The 17,671-nt window shown below is 54.2% G+C and overlaps 1 protein-coding gene across 4 annotated transcripts in view; it reads left to right on the forward strand.

The window, feature by feature from the left end:
* TRAF7 (TNF receptor associated factor 7) overlaps window positions 1-17,671 on the forward strand; it is a 29,546-nt gene that overhangs the window by 6,738 nt on the left and 5,137 nt on the right. For 3 of the 4 annotated variants that reach the window (XM_064390802.1, XM_064390803.1, XM_064390804.1), the window contains exons 2-14: window positions 2,776-2,894; window positions 3,088-3,145; window positions 4,171-4,262; window positions 8,206-8,322; window positions 9,544-9,636; window positions 11,238-11,271; window positions 12,460-12,643; window positions 13,254-13,388; window positions 14,442-14,659; window positions 14,856-14,929; window positions 15,408-15,456; window positions 15,571-15,698; window positions 17,171-17,253. In XM_064390802.1, the coding sequence (XP_064246872.1) occupies window positions 2,814-2,894; window positions 3,088-3,145; window positions 4,171-4,262; window positions 8,206-8,322; window positions 9,544-9,636; window positions 11,238-11,271; window positions 12,460-12,643; window positions 13,254-13,388; window positions 14,442-14,659; window positions 14,856-14,929; window positions 15,408-15,456; window positions 15,571-15,698; window positions 17,171-17,253 (1,346 nt within the window). In that variant the 5' untranslated portion in view covers window positions 2,776-2,813. Of the gene's footprint in view, window positions 1-2,775; window positions 2,895-3,087; window positions 3,146-4,170; window positions 4,263-7,268; window positions 7,974-8,205; window positions 8,323-9,543; window positions 9,637-11,237; window positions 11,272-12,459; window positions 12,644-13,253; window positions 13,389-14,441; window positions 14,660-14,855; window positions 14,930-15,407; window positions 15,457-15,570; window positions 15,699-17,170; window positions 17,254-17,671 lie in introns of those variants that run through there. The other variant, XM_064390805.1, reaches the window with a different exon arrangement.

Consider the following 17,671-nt stretch of genomic DNA (forward strand, 5'->3'; position numbering starts at 1 on the left):
ATCCCTGTGATGTGCAAATGCTGAAACCTATGCCTGCCCCCCCTACATCTGGTTATGATCAGCTGTGGGATTTACTGAATATTGGGTCCCCACAGCTTCCTTTTTCCAGGGGAGATTTCCCCCTCTTTGTTTACTGTGAAAACCACTGACGTTGCATGTTAAAAAATTAAAGTGCAGGCAAGGAGAATGTGGATCACAGGCTGGGTCACCAGCAGCAGCCAGCCAAGGGGGACACATCCTCCAGCCTGGGAGCACAGCACAGGCAGGGTTCTGATGCCAAGGAAAGGTGCAGAGATCTGGCAGAGACTTCTGCAAGTGCTGTAGGAAGTTGGTATTACTGTTGACACCATCAGCTCTTCTCTGCCTCCTTTTAAATTCTTTGATATCAGTTGGAAAAGGATCTCAGATGGGAAGGAAGGTGTGAGGAGCTTGTCAGACATGCTCTGGAGAGGCTCTGCTGAAATGCTCTGTCTGTGCTGGGTGCAGGGGTCTGGCAGCAGCCACATCTTGCTGGGGTTGTGCAGCCTGGCTGATGTTCTGCTGGACATTTTCCCCATGGCTGACATTCCCCAGTGAGTAGGAAATCCCTGTATCCCACATTCCCTTCCCCACCTTGGGTTTACTGGAGCTTCCAGGCAGGGATTGAAGGGTCCTTGCAGTGGCTCTGGTGGCTGCAGTCACTGCTTGTGGCACATCTGCTCCAGCCTTTAATGGTACCACAGAGCTCCTCACACTGTCAGTTTATCTCCATTTTTGTTTTCCCTGTCTCTGAGTGTTTCCCTTTGCTTGAGTCTCCATCTGTTCCATCTGAAGGTGATACATACCCTGAAAGTGAGAGGGAATGGAGCTGTGCCTGAGTCTCCAGACAGCCCAAAATCCTCCATCAGGGTGGCTTTTCTCTCTTTCCATCTGGGAATGGCTCTTTGCCCTGAACCCCAAGAGGAATATTTGATATGCAGGTTCCTTTACCCTTAACTGACATGGCTGATGAGGTGGGAGCAGATCCCTGCTCCTGCCTTTGAGCAGTGCAGGATAGAGGGTGTGTGGGTAGGTGTTGCATGGATTCATATCCCTGGAAATTTGAATATTTCTCTATTTCCAGCCAATGATGGGAGGAGCAGAGTGCTGAATCCCTTTTCCAGAGGAGAGTGGTGAGCCCAGGTGTACTGCTAGATGCAGGGAAGCTACATTTTAGGGATATATGTGTCACTGGACATGAGCTCATACAGCCTTGAGATGGGGAATCCCAGGAGGTGCAGTGGTTCGTGCCATCACTCATGGAAGTTTTTGCTTTGCTTAATTTATGAGCCCTGCATCATCTGGAGACCCCAGCTGGAGACCTCTCATCTTCAGCCTCTGTAGCTGAAGAGGGGAATCTTCAGGCTTGTGCAGAAGGGGGAATTTTTGCTGGGAGGAAGCCGAGGGCTCCAGTGGCTCATCCAAGGCTGCCAGAGGGAGAGAGGCTGAGTCAGTGGGGCTCAGATCTCCTGGGGCCAGTGGCCCAAACCCTTGGTCTGCCCTGTGTCCACTCCCACCTCCCTCTACTCTCTGTGCCCTCCAGGACACAGACAGGAATAAAAGGATCCAGTGGCCAAAGCCAAAGCTGTGGCTTGCAGGAGCCCAGCTTTAAACTCTCCATGTCTCCCTGGTGCTGCAGCACAACTCTGCCTCATTCCTGCTGCTTCTGAGCCAGCTCCAGCCTCTGTGCTCAGCATCTCCTCAGGGATCTGGCATTTGCAGGCAGCCAGGACAGTGCTGTCACGTGTGTGGAAAACATTATCCAGATCCCTGGTTTTCAGATGGTTTTGGGTTTGGTTTCAGGCTTGCTGTTTGGTTGGTTTTTCTTTGGAATTTTTTAAAAATAATTTTTGACCATAGTTGTTTCTGGGAGTTTAGGCCTGAGCAGCAATCCCCTGCTCAGGATTGTGCTGCTCCTGGCTGCCTGCCAGCTGTTGGATCCAGAGCTGCAGGAGCCCTGGAATGCTGTGTCAGGCCCTGAGGACAGCCCCGGAGTCACCTTTGCAGTGCTCAAAATGTGTGTGCAGGGTGTGCCCAGCCCCGTGTGCCAGGCTCTCCAGGGAGGGGGAATCCCTGCACAAATCCCAGAGATTTGGGATCCTGTCTCTCTCTGAGCCTCAGTTTCCCTTTCTGTAAAGTGGAGAAATCACAGTGCTTTTTTTATAAAGAGCTTGGAGATTTAGGACTTGTCACTCCCAGGTAAGAGAAAACCAATTGCTAGAAACCCCTGAGACACTTCACCTCCCCAGTGCCAGGCTGAGCTTTGTCCTCTCTGGGGGAACTCCTGCCTGAGCCAGGAGCGCCTGTGTGAGATGGCAGAGGAGCTGCAGCTCCTTCCTGAGGCTGTCCTGGCTCTGAAGGAGACTGGGAGCATCTTGGCAGATTTGCTGGGACAGCAGCATAATTGTGCCCTGAAGCAGTATCAGGTTTCAGCAGAGGTTCAAGAAAGCAAATTCCATGTGCTTCTGCAGATTATTGCTGTGGAGTTCTTGACTTGGCAAACTTGAGCCTAATGAACCGGTGGAGGGAGAGAAATGAGGCTCTTATTAAAAGATAATCATATATTTTAAAAATGCTGGACACTCACCCAGGAACAATTTGAAGGAATCTGACTTTGCCCTCGCCTCTTGCTTCTGAAAATGCAGGTTTATGTGAGTTTGGGTGAACACTTGGGCTTTGTGCTGCAGGAGTGTTCCCTGAGCCCAGGGAAATACCCACAAGGAGCCTAACTCCCTTTGTGTCCTCCTTCTCCCACAGAGCAAGCTTCCCATGACTAGCAGATGCTGGCCTAGATTATGAGCTCAGCCAAGAACGCTCGCTACAATCGTTTCTCCAGTGGCACAACAAACATCACTTCTTCTGAGAACACCAACGGGGTAAGGCCCTGCTGCTGCCACGGAGGGACAGGCTGCTTCCTCTGTCCCATCCTTTCTTTTGAAACAGCCTCTTTTCCTGCCGCTTAAAATCTCTGTTCACAGAGAAAAGATGAATGTGTATGCAGCATTTCACCAGCTCAGGCAAAGTCCGAAGGCTTTAAATGCCCTGACATTTGTTTTTTCATCATTTCAGACAAGAATGGAAACTACTTTTGGACCAGCCTTCTCTGCTGTGACCACCATCACAAAGGGTGGGTATTTCATGTGTACTTGTGTGATCCCAGGGTGGTTGTTGTCCTTTTGCAGGTCATAAAGCTGTTGGGAGAACCTCTCTGGTCATTAACCAGGTGTTGAGGGGCTGGGTTTGGTGTTGTGCAGCCCAAGTGTCCTGACAGGATGGGAATGAGCAGGCACAGGAATTTTCTCTCCTCAGGCAGACTGAGCAGTACCACTGGGAAGCTTTTGCTGAAAACAGAGTTGTACAACAGGGTTTGATGCTGAGCTCAGCACCAAATCCTATTGATCCCTGTGACAATCATCACCAGTGCTGAAAATTTCCATCTTCCCTCTGTGCCTGACTGTGAGTCACTCTGGAGCTTTGGTAAAACCCCGTGGCCATTTCTAGCTCAGACAGGGGGGGATGCAAGTGTCCCTGCTCATTTACAATTCCTGTGCCTTGTTCCTCAGAGCTCAGCAGGTGAGGGGAGCCTGAGCCCTGGCACCTGGGGGAATGTAGGAAGAAGCCTGGTTTCATTTTGGGATACAAACATCCTTCCTTTAATAGAAACAAGAAGACTTGACACTGATTTTGATAAGGATGTGAACATCTGCCCGAGAAAAATGTTTGGATTACATTTGTCCTGGACTCTGGATGGTTTTGGACTCCCAAATATTTACATTCAGACGTTTATACGTGTAAGAGTCAGTTACATGATCTCTATACAAATATTTCATATTTAATTTAGCATGGCTCCCCTGTGCCTCAGGGATATCCAGACCTCCCTGGATCCAGGCAATTTTTATTGGTGACTGAGATACCTGGGAGTATAACATTTCCTTTTAATGGTATTTTTAAGCTGTGCTCTTTTCTGGGCAAGCTCTCAGGGATCAGGGTTGTTCTGCCTGTGCTGATACGTCCAGTCATGAACCAGCATTGGAGAATCCCTACTCTTTTCCTTTCCTAAGGAACACTTACAGCTACAGAGGCTGTCCCACAGCTTGGCAGTGTTTCTGAGGAGCCTAAATGCTTGTTTTTCTTTTTGAATTCCCTGTAAAGCTGACGGGACCAATACTTTCAAGCAGCACCGTCGGACCCCGTCCTCCTCCAGCACCCTCACCTACTCCCCACGGGACGAGGACGATGGCATGGTAGGTGTTGGCAGCACCCTGCTGACTGGTTTGGCAGATCAGAAGTGAAATGAGAGGTGTCTGGAGCTCTCTGGACTCCTCTGCCTCCCTCATCATTCTCTGTGTAACGTGTGCCCCAGAGGCAGGAGCAGCCTCAGCATTGCTGGAGCCGTGGGGAAGCAGCTCACTCTCACCTGGGGCTTTAGGCTGGAACTGCTGCTGCTGCTGCTTTAGACACTGATAGAGATTGTTATGTGGGTCCAAAGCCTGGGCACTACAAACCCCAGAGCCCCCTCGTGAGGGAGTACTGGCTCCTGGGAGAGCAGGAGCTCGGCAGGAAGCTGCCCCTGCCAGGATGTCTGGGCTGTGACTGGGGCCGGGCTCTCTCGTGTTGGATGGATCCCAGCTGGCTCTGCAGTTATGGCCATAGAATCCATTCCTATTCCCACCTCCAGATGGGGCCCCTGACCACAGGGAGTGGGTTTGAGACCTGCAGATTGGGATGGTGGACACTACAGGCTGTGCTGGGCTTCCCCACAAACCATTCTTGTCTCCCAGTACCTTGGTGGTAAAGCAGTTCCTAATTTTGTATCCAGTTTTCTCACTCACTTCTAAGTTCTTTTTGAGGAATTTAGTGATTCAACAGTCTTCAGGGTTAGCTGCTTGGAGAGAAATTAAATTAGCTAAATCAATTAAATAAAGAACAGCAACCCAAAGCAAACATTGATGAAAGGATGGTCCGAGGCTGGACCTTCTCTTGTCCCTGGTGCTCCAGCCACTTCTCACAACCACAAGCTCTGTCTAGATCTAAACATGTTAGTAGCAAACTTCAAATTAAGTATTTGTAGACTTAGGTTACAAGACCCAATTTCCAAGCCAGGCATAAATGGATCATTGCTGCTGGAGTTAGAGACTGGGGTCAGCAGCAGTGTGGAGCTGCAGCACTTCTTAAAATAAATTTGACACCAGATTGCAAAGAATTTTATTGTCAGCATCCTATAAAGTTCCTTCTGTTGCTCAGAGATCTTGCTGTGTTTTATGTGAGCCCGTGGGGGTTTTGTTTGTTGTTGGTCTTTTTTTCTAGCGAGTCCTTTGAAAATTTGCCTGGTGTCCTTGGCAAGAGCAGCTCTCCAGCCCACCAGTGACCCCACGAGCTGGGCCAGAGCTCAGCCCACCCCTGGCTGTCAGCACAGACCCTCTGGGCTGAGTGCTGGGCTCACAGTGCCCTTTTCACAAGCTGGGCAGTTCTCACAGGGCAGAGGGGAGGATTTTTCCAGAGGAGGGAATGCTGTGAACATTTCATTTAGCCAGGTCTGATAAAGAAACTGCCTGACTCCTTTGAAAACCCCACTGGCACAAGCTGGGGTGTGCAGCCAAGAGTGGGGGAGATCTCTGCTGGGAGCCAGCTTCAGTCCTCTTGGACAGTCTCAGCCCACTTCCCCTGGAGTGTTAAATATTCTTCAGCAAAAATAGTGAGAGGATTAATGAGTGGTTCAGGAAGCAGCGTGAGGTGCTGACAAACCAGAACCGCCTCGGTCCTGCTCTGCCTGCTGCTCCAGGCAGACTCACTAACCCTCTTAGGAAGCTTCATTTGCTTTGTCAAGAAATAATCTGGGATTTCCCTTCCTCATCACTGAGTTTTCCCTCCTCCAGAAGCTGCCAAGGGCTTCTCAGCCATCAGAGAGACAGCTGGAGACGAGTCAGAGCCCTCCTGTGACCTCCACTGCCCCTTTTTCTTTCCTTGTTAATGGAAGAGGAGCAGAGCAGTGTGCTCTGTGTGCAGGGCAGGGATTGCTGAGTGGCTGCTGTCATCCTGCCTGGACACAGTGCCACAGCTTCCCACCTTGCTGTGCCTGCATGGAGCTGGAACCAGGGCTGTGCTGGAGCCTCCAGCTGGAGGCTGCTGCTGTCGCTGAGGTGGTGGGAGCTGCAGCTAGAGACTGCAGCTGAGTGTTGGAACGTTGGATACCATGGATGGAGGCTGCCTGCCTGTCCAAAGTCTGTTGTTTACTGAGCCACAGGTGAAAACTCTCCATCTTCCATCAGGTGTTTGAGTGCTCCATCCTTGGGCTCTTTGAAAGTGTGCCTGATGTTTAGTGCAGAAATGAGGTCTCTTGAGTTTTATCCTTGTTTGCTTGGCAAAGCCAAGGCTGCAGATACCCAGAGGGTCTGGAACCAGCACACCCTCTGCCATTCTGTGTTTTCCCCCCAGCCTGGAGGGAGTGAGGATCCTTCTCAGCCCTTCCCCTTCTCTGCTGTGCAGTTAACACCAGCATTATCCAAACCAGGACACAGGGAGCTGAGCCCAGAGTCCTACCCCTGCCTCCTGGAATGCTGCAGTCCCCTTCTCTGCTGGTGATCCTCTCTGGATGCTGCTGGTGACAAACCTGCCTCCCTGCAAAGCCTGCCTTTGCTGCCCTCACCTCCTGTGCACAGTCATTCTGGTTATTTTAATAATTTCTGCTACTAGTGGAGGAAAATAATAAAATGAATGGATGCACATAAAATGGATTTACCTCATTAGGACCATTCCTCCTTAAGGTTTATGTATTTAGTCAATAAATATGCTGTCTTTAAAGGAAAGACATTTATGCTTTGGCTTCTCAGCTGATGCAGCATTTCTGAGTTCCTTGGAGCCCGGGATCATAAAAATGAGGCAGCAGAGCAGTGTGAAGAACCAGCAGGATCCTGGTCTGCTGCTCTCCTGCAGCCCAGCCAGGCTGCCCTGGGACTGCAGCATGCTTGTCTCTGGGGAGGGCAGCAGCCTCTGCACCTCATCTTGCAGCTTTCATTGCTGAATTTCCTGCTGGCCCCACTGCCCTCCTGCATTGCCTTTGTCTGGCCCTGGCTCTGATGTCACCGCTTTCACCCAGGGCAGGCACACAGAATGCAGCTCCTGGGGCTCACATGGAACATGAGCAAAAGTGCTTTTCCCCCAAGGTGCAGGACAGGAGCTCTGCAGAGTCTGGTCCCTGCAGCTTTCCCTGTTCCCTGGGCAGTGCCAGGCCTTGGCTGGGCCAGGGCCAGGGCCAGTCCCTTTTCCATGGGCAGCCAGGGATCCCCAGAGCTCCTTCAGCCAGCACTCCTCAGGGCTAGGGACTGACAGAGGCTGCAGCCAAGCCTTGGAGAGTGTGACACGTGCACGTGCTCATCCATCACGCCTTGCCTGAAGTGTCTGAAGCTGCTGGCTTCATTCTTCCATTTCTTTGTCCAAGCATGCATTCTGCTCAGTGAAGAGCTTTATTCCTCCTCTCTGCACCTTTTGCAGTCCACCAGCAGCATCTGTCCCAGAGTAACCCCTCAGTGGCTGTGCTCCCAGCTGTACTGGGTCCTCAGATCCAGTCTCCCACGGTCTGCAGCCTGCAGTGGTGCTGTGACACCGAATGGCACCTTGGCTACGTGCTGCTGGTTGGTATTCCAGCAGCAGCCCTCCCTCAAAGCCAATCCCAAGGCTGCCATGGCAGAGGATCTCTCTGGATTGGTGCACGGTGTCTGCCCTGCTCTCCCCTCCCGAGCAGGAAGCGGCAGAGCCGGGCTCACAGAGAATTCAATAGAAGGAAGTCTCCACACTTACGCAAAGAAATTTGGCAGAAGTTAGATAGTGAGTGCAACAACAAGTGCTGCTGCAGAGATTACAGACATTGCAGGAGCTGGAGCAGTCTCTGGGGGAGATTTACAGAGCTTTCCATGAAGGATTAATTCTTCCAGACCGTTGCTTGGCGGGTGTGCACGGTAAGTGTGCAGGGAGTGCACCTTGGAGAAGGTGATGTGCTGCAATTGCGATGGCAGCCTGGCTTGGGGAGTTAAACCCGAGTGATTCCTGCCTGGGCACGGTGCAGGGAAGGGCACACAGCAGCAGGGCCGCTCAGCGCCGCTGGGAGTGGAGCAGCTGAGTGTTGGGGAGGGGGAAAACTGAACGTGAAGGGAATGATTTGCTCTGACCAGAGGTGCTCTGTGTCCGCAGCCCCCCATCAGCACCCCGCGCCGCTCCGACTCCGCTATCTCCGTCCGCTCCCTGCACTCCGAGTCCAACATGTCCTTGCGCTCCACGTTCTCACTCCATGAGGAAGAGGAGGAGCCAGTAGGTATTTGGGATTGCCTGAAGGAGCAGGGTTAGGAAGCTCAGTGTCAAAAGAGTAGCTTAGTGGGCTGTTGGGAGTACACAGAGCTCTCAGGGGCAGATTTTGTGCCGTGCCTGGCTCAGGCTCCTGCTTTTAACTTTGTTTCCACCACTGACTTTGCTTCCTCATGTACCATTTCCCTGACTGGAAAGCGAGGACAATGGTGAGGCTTTTCTGCTTCCCAGAAAAACTGTAAGTCTGTGCAAAGTCCTGCTTGATTCCCCAGCCCTGCAGCAGAGCAGGGCAGGTTGCAAGGCTCAGGCTGGTGGTCTGGCCCCAGGCAGCAAAAAAAATACAATTCCCCATGGATTTGGAGGCCCATCCCCATTCAGGGCTGTGTGGCACCCCACTGACTTGATTGTGAGCCTCAGGAGGGTGCAGGGAATTGTCTGCATGCGGGGGGAGGATACTTTTAAACTGAGCTTAGCTTGTGACCCAGTAACCAACCCCAAACTGGATGAATAAAAGGTCAGGTGGCGTTCTGCCACTAATCTGGGATAAGAGTTTGTTTCGTATTTGGGAGCCCAGGGGGCCGTGTTTGCATTTCTGAGGGCAGCACAGGATGAAAAGACAGAGGGAAGTGCAGAGAAGGATTGGAAATGCTCTGAAATGTGAGCATGGAGAGCCGTGGTGCTCCGGGAGGACGTGCTTGGAGCCCTGTGCTGGCTGTCCTGGCTGGTAAACAAAACTGGAGAGATGGGCCCATTGCAGCAGAAACAATGTTGTTTGTGCTTGCTGAGTGAAGGAGCCCTTCCTTCAGAATGCTTCAAAAACAAGAGTGCAGGCTGCTTTCAAATGTCTCTTAAGCTCAGGCTTAGTACAATTTTGACAACTCTGTGCTCAGGCCAACCAAGGGGAAAGTCCCAGCCAGTGCAGCTCATGCAGTTCTGGTGACAATCACTGGCAAAGAAGTTGGTCTGTGCAGTTTGCTGTCAGGTGCTGATCCTGCCAGATGCTATTGGCCCCCAGTGTGTGATGAGCTGAAGGTCTCCAGCCATTCCCAAATTCATTCTTTCCCTACTGGAACTCAGCAGATCCAGACAGAATTTCACATTGATTAAATAAAACCCTCAGTGTGCCCCAGGCTCAGCACGCAGGGATTGTGTTATTCCTTCTGCAGAGCTGCAGGCTCTTGGTTTGGACTAATCCACGCTGTGTGTGTCCCTGTGTGTGCCCTGCAGGAGCCCCTGGTGTTTGCAGAGCAGCCCTCTGTGAAGCTGTGCTGCCAGCTGTGCTGCAGTGTGTTTAAGGATCCCGTCATCACAACCTGTGGGGTAAGGCATGGCTCTCCCAAATAGCCCCTGTGAGCCACAGTCAGACCTGGACTGGCCCCTCTGTCTCTCCCTGGGGACTGTCAAGCACAACTAGGGCTTGCTTAAAGTGGGATGGCTTTTCCCAGGAGAGCTGTGCTGTCAGCCACCCCATCCTGGCCATGTTCAGTCTCTTTGCTGTGGCTTCCATGAGGTCAAAAACTCCTCCTGAAGGGCTCTGCAGGAGCTCTGGGCACCCCAGGAATGGCTGTGCTTCAGTTGTGAAGGAAGTGTTGCTTATAAAACAAGAATGGCTTGAAGCTTCATTTAGTTAATGCTTGCAAAGGGATTTGAGATCCTCAAATGAAAGGCACGGGGTGTTATGAATATTCTTCTGGATTCCATTTTCCTGGGATGTAATAGAAGCTGTATATTATTCCTGTGCTACTTGTGAAGAAAGATGGCTTTGAGATGGCTCTAATGCTTCTGACGTGATCTGATCACCAGCATGGGGCTGTGGCAACAGCAGCAGAGCTCAGGATTGTTTATTGCAGTGAGGGTGCCATTCCCCCAAAGTGCTGGAAGCTGCTGCAGTTTGGCTGCACCATTCCAGTAAGCAGCTCTGCACAGAGACCCTGAGATTTACTGGTTAATGTGGAAAAAAAGCCCACTGCAGGAAGCAGCCTGGCTTCATCTGCAGTCCTGCTCTGGCAGCTCTGGAGGGAGCTCGGTGCAGCTGTGCCGGGCAGGAAAAGGCCATGGGAGCAGGGCAGCAGATAACAGCTCCAGAGGGGGACTCCCATCCCTGCCAAGAGCTGGCTGCAAGGCCAGGGAACGTGGCTGAGGAGGCTCCAGGGAATGCACGGGGCAGGATCAGGACCAGGAATGCTGCAGCCCTGATGTTCATTAGTGTGTTAGGCTGTGTTTGCTACTTTGTCAAGTGAAACTGTCAGAACGGAGAGGGGAGCTATTTAAAGTGCTCAAATTTACAGAGCATTTAATGGGCTTACAAAGCAGCTGTTCCATCTGCCTGGCAGCAGGACAGGGAGCTTCTGCTGCCTTGAGAGGGCTCCAGAGGGATGGATGTGGTGGGCTGACTGGGCAAGGACAGGGAGAGGCCAGGCTTCCCTTCCCCCGGGGGCTTCTCAGGGGAGTGAGAGGGGGGCTACAGTGGAGGGTGAAGTACAGAAACCCCATGCAGATGTGGAGGGTAGGAAAGATCTGGATGTGTTCAAGAGCAGGCTGGATGGAGCTCTGAGCCCTGGTCTGGTGGAAGGTGTCCCTGCCCATGGCAGGGAATTGGGACTTGATGATCTCCAAGATCCCTTCCAACCCCAACCATTCCAGGATTCTGTGATCCCATGAATATCAGAGTGTGGCAGAACATGCCCCTGGCTTTGGCTTGCAGCACAATCATGAACGGGGAGAAGGTCAAAGCTCCAAAGTGTGTGTTCAGGACCTGAGCAAGCAGCTGGGGTTTGCCCTGTGCTGCTGAGCTAAAACAGGCAGCACAGCTGCTGAGGCTCCTGAGGCACGGGCTTTGGTGTCTCCCACCTTTCCCATGGGGGAATCGTTTGCCCGCTCTCGTTTTCCGCTGACGCTGCTGTTCCTCTCTGTCTCCACAGCACACGTTTTGCAGGAGATGTGCCTTAACATCTGGTGAGTACAGAGCTGTTCTTGTGTGATGCAGCCAAAACACTGTTATTTCCTGGTTGATTGGCTTTCACCTAAAGAGAAAGCTGCAGAAGAATGTCCAAAGGGTTTAAAACAAGCTGTCAGTCAGGCGTGCCACTGCAGCAGTGAGGGGCTGGGGGCCAGTGGTGCACTCTGGAGCACGGGCACTGCAGCAGGGCTGGGCACAGGATGTTCTCAGATCCTGGGAAATGCAGTGGATAATCCCAGGATAATACATGTCTCGCCCAGAGCTGACCCACTGATTTCAAACTGAAAGCTTTCTTTCTGTGGCTGCCTGGATAAAGAAGCAGGGCCCATGTTTGGCATCAACCCCTTCCCCCCATCCCCTCAGTGCCAGGCTCTGGCCCCTGACTGAGCTCCACTGAGCTGCTTTAGCTCACCCAGCACTTCCACAGCCCTGGGAGAGCCCAAGCCCCTGGCTGCTGGCCTGGGCTAACCAGCTCCTGCTTGGGTTGGACTTTGGCTGCAAAAAAAAGACTTTTTTTTTGGCACAAACCTGTGCCCCTCTTGGCAAGCTGTTGTTCAGCAGAGCCAAACCATTGGCATTACCAGAACAGTGAGCCCTGAGGAGGCTCCCTGGGGAGCCCTGCAAAGCAGAAGCTCTTTCTGCCTTAAGATTTTTGTGTTCCACATGCAAGAGGTCCCTCTGCTTTGCATGTTAATCCCCTCACCATGCTCTGCTCTATCAACCCCAGCCCACAGATCTGTGGCAAAAGCCTTTGCAATTGCAATCCCCGTGCCTGGAGTGTTCCATGAACAGCTGGATGTGGCAGAGCTCAGTTGATGAGGTGGTGATCAGTCCAAGGCTTGGACTTGATGATCTTGGAGGTGTTTTCCAAGCTAAAGATCCTGGGTTTCAGTGATTGCTGGCAGCAGGAGCTTATCAGCCAGCACAAGGCAGTCTGAAGCTGTGGGCTTCTTTCACTGGCAGCTCCCTCAGTCCTTATGGGTTAACATCACCTTAACTTTTCCACACCCCAAGACAAAGCAAAGATGATGGCTGGCAAACCTTGTGTGAATATTCCTGGCTCTTTCCATGGCCACTCACTGGGGAGTTGGCTCACCTGACGGGGGAAGGCACAAACCCACAATTTCCACACTGGTGCCCTGTCTGAGCCCTCACTGACCGTGCCCTCCTTCCCTCCCTGGCAGAGAAGTGCCCCGTGGACAACGCCAAGCTGACGGTGGTGGTGAACAACATCGCGGTGGCCGAGCAGATCGGGGAGCTGTTCATCCACTGCAAGTACGGCTGCCGGCCCGCCGCCAGCAGCAAGCCCACCGCCTTCGAGGTGGACCCCCGCGGCTGCCCCTTCACCATCAAGCTGAGTGCCAGGAAGTGAGTGCTGCTGCCAGGGATCCTCCCCGGGGAAAGGGCCCTGCCAGCCTGCCCGAGCTGCCCTGTGCAGCTGGTTGGCTGTGCCAGGGGGGTGGCAGGGTGGCTTCGGGGGACAGCTCAGGGCTGGTGTCGGGGGGAGGATGCTGTTTGCTGCTCCCTGAGTGCCAGCACTGGGACAGGGGGTGCATTGTGAGAGTGGCCACCTCATATCTGGGATGAAACTCCATGGCCGAGGTCAAGTAGAGAACTTGGGATTCCTTTTGTAAGAGGAATTATCTTTGTTACATCCTATGAATTTGAAATCTACCTCCCTCCCCATCCTGGATGCATTCCCTGTTTTCCCTGTCCATTGCCTGTTGTTGATGGCTGCCTGAAGGCTCATCCCATCAGCTGCAGAAGTAGATGTGCCCTGTGAAAATGTGGCCTCTTATTACTCTCAATTTTGTGGCCGAATGAGAATCTAAAGCTGGAATTGCAGTCTCAGAGCAGGAGGCTTTGGATCATCTGACAGCCTCACAGGGCTGTTTGTTCCTCTCCTGACAGTCTGTGTTGTTCCCAATAATTTTTGCTCATTGCTGATTTTCCCTGCCTTTGCTTCTCCCCTGGCCAGGGATCATGAGAGCAGCTGTGACTACAGGCCCGTGCGCTGCCCCAACAACCCCAGCTGCCCTCCCCTCCTCAAAATGAACCTGGAGGCTCACCTGAAGGAGTGTGAGCACATCAAGTGTCCCCACTCCAAATACGGGTAAGGAGCCGATGCTTTTGGGTGGGGAACTGCACCGAGCTCATTACTGAGCTGCTTTTTGGCTGCTGCAGCCTGGGGTGGCCCCGAGGCTCTGAGCAGCTCTGCCAGGGCTGTGCATTGGCCTGAGGCTGAGCTGGGGGTTACAGGGGCTGCAGGAGGCAGCCCCAGAGCCTCGGGGTGGGGACAGGCAGGTCACAGTGAGGAGGAGGGTGAAGGCACAGGCAGAGAGCTGGAGGACAGTCAGAGCATGAAGAGAGGGGGTGAGGACAAGAGTAATTTGAGCACCATGGCTGTGTCTTGCCAACCAGGCCTTGTCCCAGGCAAGGGAGGTGCTGATCCTCCTCAGAGGGTTCCCTGTCACCCGAGCCCCAGGGCAGCCCCTGCTTGGGTTTACTGGTGCAGCAAAAGGGTTCACAGAAAGTCCTTGCAGTGGTGGAGTGCCCATCCCTGAGGGATTTAAATGCCACGTAGGTGTGGCACGTGGGGACGTGGCTTAGTGGTGGCCTTGGGGGAACGAGTGGACTCAGTGGTCTTAGAGACCTTTTCCAACTCCTACAATTCTATGATTCCATGGTCCTAAGCCATGTCTTGGCAGAGGCAGAGTAAAGCAGGTCCTGGCAGAGCAGCCCTGACTGTGCCATGCTGCAGGTCCTGAGGTCAGCTGCAGTTTTTTCCACTGGTTTTGATGGCTCCTGGTGAACACAACAAACTGACACCACCCTCTGTCTCCTGCCCAAGATCTGCTTTTCCTTGCAACTTCCCAGACAGACAGTCCAGTTTGGGGCCAGTGCCCTGGCTGGAAGAATGGGAGCTGCTTGGCCTCTTGTCCTGCAGTGGCCTCTCCCAGCAGGATCAAAGAATCATTAAAATTGGAAAGGACCTCCACGATGATCAAGTCCACCCTTTGAAGGATCATGAACCACAGAATCCCTGCTGCTGGCAGGAGGAGCAGGACAGCTGTTGACCCACACACTGGGAGCTCCCCTGAGGAGACAGCTGAGCAAGGAGGCTCCAGGTGAGCCCTGCTGCAGCCAGCATCTGCCTTCCCCTCAGGTGTGCCTTCATAGGAAACCAGGACACCTACGAGACCCACCTGGAGACGTGCAAGTTCGAGGGGCTGAAGGAGTTCCTGCAGCAGACGGACGATCGCTTCCACGAGATGCAGGTGGCCATGGCCCAGAAGGACCAGGAGATCGCCTTCCTGCGCTCCATGCTGGGGAAGCTCTCCGAGAAAATCGACCAGCTGGAGAAGAACCTGGAGCTGAAGTTTGGTGGGTGTGCACCAGACGAGCTCTGGGTCAGAGCTGCAGGGGCAGGGCAGCTCTTGGGTGGTGCCTTGCAGGGTTGCTCTCCCTGCTGATGGCAGCAGTGTGTTCCGGGCTTGGGGGGCAGTGGGTGCCCTCTGCCTGCTCCCTGGGATGCCCCCAGTGGCTCTGCAGTGACCGTGGGCCTGTCCCTCTCTCACAGATGTGCTGGATGAGAACCAGAGCAAGCTGAGCGAGGACCTGATGGAATTCCGCAGGGACGCCTCCATGCTGAACGTGAGGACCCTGGAGATACCTGGCTCTGCCCCTGCCTGGCTTCTCCTGCCCTGGAGGAGGCTTTGGGGACAGCCTTCTGCTCCAAAGCCTGGCCCTTTTACAGGGGCATTGTCCCCTGCTCCCTGCCTGCAGAAAGCAGGGAGATAAGCAGATCCAAGCAGATCCAAGCAGTCTGGTGAGCTGCAGCGTGAGGACAGTGTATTGTGAGAGGTAGTTCTGGGCCTCTCTGATACTGAGAGTTTAGTGCAGGTCTGAGGTGCTGTCAGAGCCCTGTGGCCTCTGGAGGGAGGTGGCAGAGGGATGTGGCAGTCACAGAGCAGAGCACAGACCTCTGGTCAGAGGATGTTTGCCACTGGGGAAGGGCCCTGTGGGAGTCAAGAAGACAAGAGGGGTTCAGCAGTGGAGGGGACAGTCCTGAGGCCATGTCCAGGCTGGCCTGGGTGGCTGCACTGCTCACACAGCTTGTTGTGTTTTTCAGGATGAGCTCTCCCACATCAATGCTCGGCTCAACATGGGCATCCTTGGATGTGAGTATCCCTTTGCCAGGGGCTGGGTGTGGGGAGCCCTCCTGGCTGCTGTCACAGCTCTGCAAGCAGCAGCACTGCCCTCCCTCCCTCCTCACCTGCCTCTCCTTTCTGCAGCCTACGATCCTCAGCAGATCTTCAAGTGCAAGGGGACCTTTGTGGGCCACCAGGGCCCCGTGTGGTGTCTGTGTGTGTACTCCATAGGAGACCTGCTCTTCAGTGGCTCCTCAGACAAAACCATTAAGGTAAGAGCTTCCCTCTTCCACGCACCTTCTGCATTTGCACGTGGAACAGAAGCTGAGTTCATTTGTAGGGTGGGTGGATGTTGCTTCCTAAAGTTTCCTCCAAAGAATCAAATGATTCTTTGTGATTATAGTTGGACAAAATTCTCTGCAAGGAAACATTATGTGCTAGTGAAATTGAGAGACAAGCGGAGATCTTTGCAAGGCCCTGATGAGAATCTCATTCCTGCAGCTGCTGGGTTTGCTTTATGTGGCTTTTAGGGTATTCAGGACTATTTCAGCTTCTGATTTTATGTTCCTTTGTTAGAAAAAGTCATCTTAGAACAAAACATTTGTCCCTGATCCAAAGTGTCCTTTCCTATTTTATGGCCTGTTTGTTTTTCTTTGTCCTGTTTTCAGTAACTCAGGCTGACAGCACTGCCCCGTGCAGCCTCAGCAGCCCTTCCCAGTGTCCCCGTGGTGGCTGCTGGTGGCTGCTGGCCAGGCTGGGGACCCCAGAGCTGCCACAGCTAGCCCTGCCAGGAGCAGAGCTGTGCTTCAGTTTCCTTGGCTGTAGAGCCACGTGGAAGGAAATGGGTATTGCTGTAGATTAGGGAAGGAAAGCAGATTTCTCCTCTGTGGGCACCACGTTCCACGTTCCTCTTGAGAGAGCCCTGTGTGCTCAGGGGAAGCCTCTGCAGTGGCAGGGGAGCTGAGCTGTGCCTCTGGAGCCCTGGGATGGGTGGGCACTGCTGCAGCAGGAGCCCGAGAGCTGCTCCTGTGTCTGGGGGGCTGTGCTGGCCTGGGCTGAGGGAGCAGAGCTGCAGCAGCTGCTGCCTGTGCTAGCTGCAGCCTGACCCTCTGCCCTGCATTGCCTTTGTTAGCCCAGGGGACAGGGCTGGCAGTGCCCAGGGGACAGGCAGTGCCCAGGGGACAGGCAGTGCACAGGGCTGGCAGTGCCCAGGGGACAGGCAGTGCCCAGGGCTGGCAGTGCCCAGGGCTGGCAGGCAGTGCCCAGGGGACAGGCAGTGCCCAGGGGACAGGGCTGGCAGTGCCCAGGGGACAGGCAGTGCCCAGGGCTGGCAGGCAGTGCCCAGGGGACAGGGCTGGCAGTGCCCAGGGCTGGCAGTGCCCAGGGGACAGGCAGTGCCCAGGGGACAGGCAGTGCCCAGGGCTGGCAGGCAGTGCCCAGGGGACAGGCAGTGCCCAGGGCTGCCAGTGCCCAGGGGACAGGCAGTGCCCAGGGCTGGCAGGCAGTGCCCAGGGGACAGGCAGTGCCCAGGGGACAGGGCTGGCAGTGCCCAGGGGACAGGCAGTGCCCAGGGCTGGCAGGCAGTGCCCAGGGGACAGGCAGTGCCCAGGGCTGGCAGGCAGTGCCCAGGGGACAGGCAGTGCCCAGGGCTGGCAGGCAGTGCCCAGGGGACAGGCAGCCTGTTCCTCCTCTGGGTGCTGGCATCCTGCCCAGGCTGCAGCCTCTGCCCTGTGCTTTCTGTTAGGTGTGGGACACCTGCACCACATACAAGTGCCAAAAGACCCTGGAGGGTCACGATGGAATTGTGCTGGCTCTCTGCATCCAGGGGTGAGTGAGGAGGGGCACCTGTCCTTGGGGAGAGTGGGGACACCCTGGGGGCCCTGAGCATGCCCTCACAATTCCCATCCTCTGTCCTGCATGTGCCAGATTGAGCAAAGAGGCGCATCTTGCCTCCTTGCTCTGGAAAAATGAACAAAGAGTGTGTCTGTCTGGTCTGCCCCGTGTCCTGGTTTCCTCCCCTGTCACCAGCAGGGTGCTTGGCTCCCTGCTCCAAGGGCCAGTCCACGCTGGCCTGCCACAGGAGCTGGGCCTGCCCTGGGTGGCTGTGCACAGCCTTGGCCCAGCGAGGGCTGCAGCTCCTGTCCCCAGGGCCTGGGGAGGAGGTGACACCTGCCATGGCACAGCTCCTGTGTCCAGGGCCTGGGGAGGAGGTGACACCTGCCATGGCACAGCTCCTGTGCCCAGG

This window comes from Passer domesticus, chromosome 15 (assembly GCF_036417665.1).
Source record: "Passer domesticus isolate bPasDom1 chromosome 15, bPasDom1.hap1, whole genome shotgun sequence".
Taxonomy (NCBI): Eukaryota; Metazoa; Chordata; class Aves; order Passeriformes; family Passeridae; genus Passer; species Passer domesticus.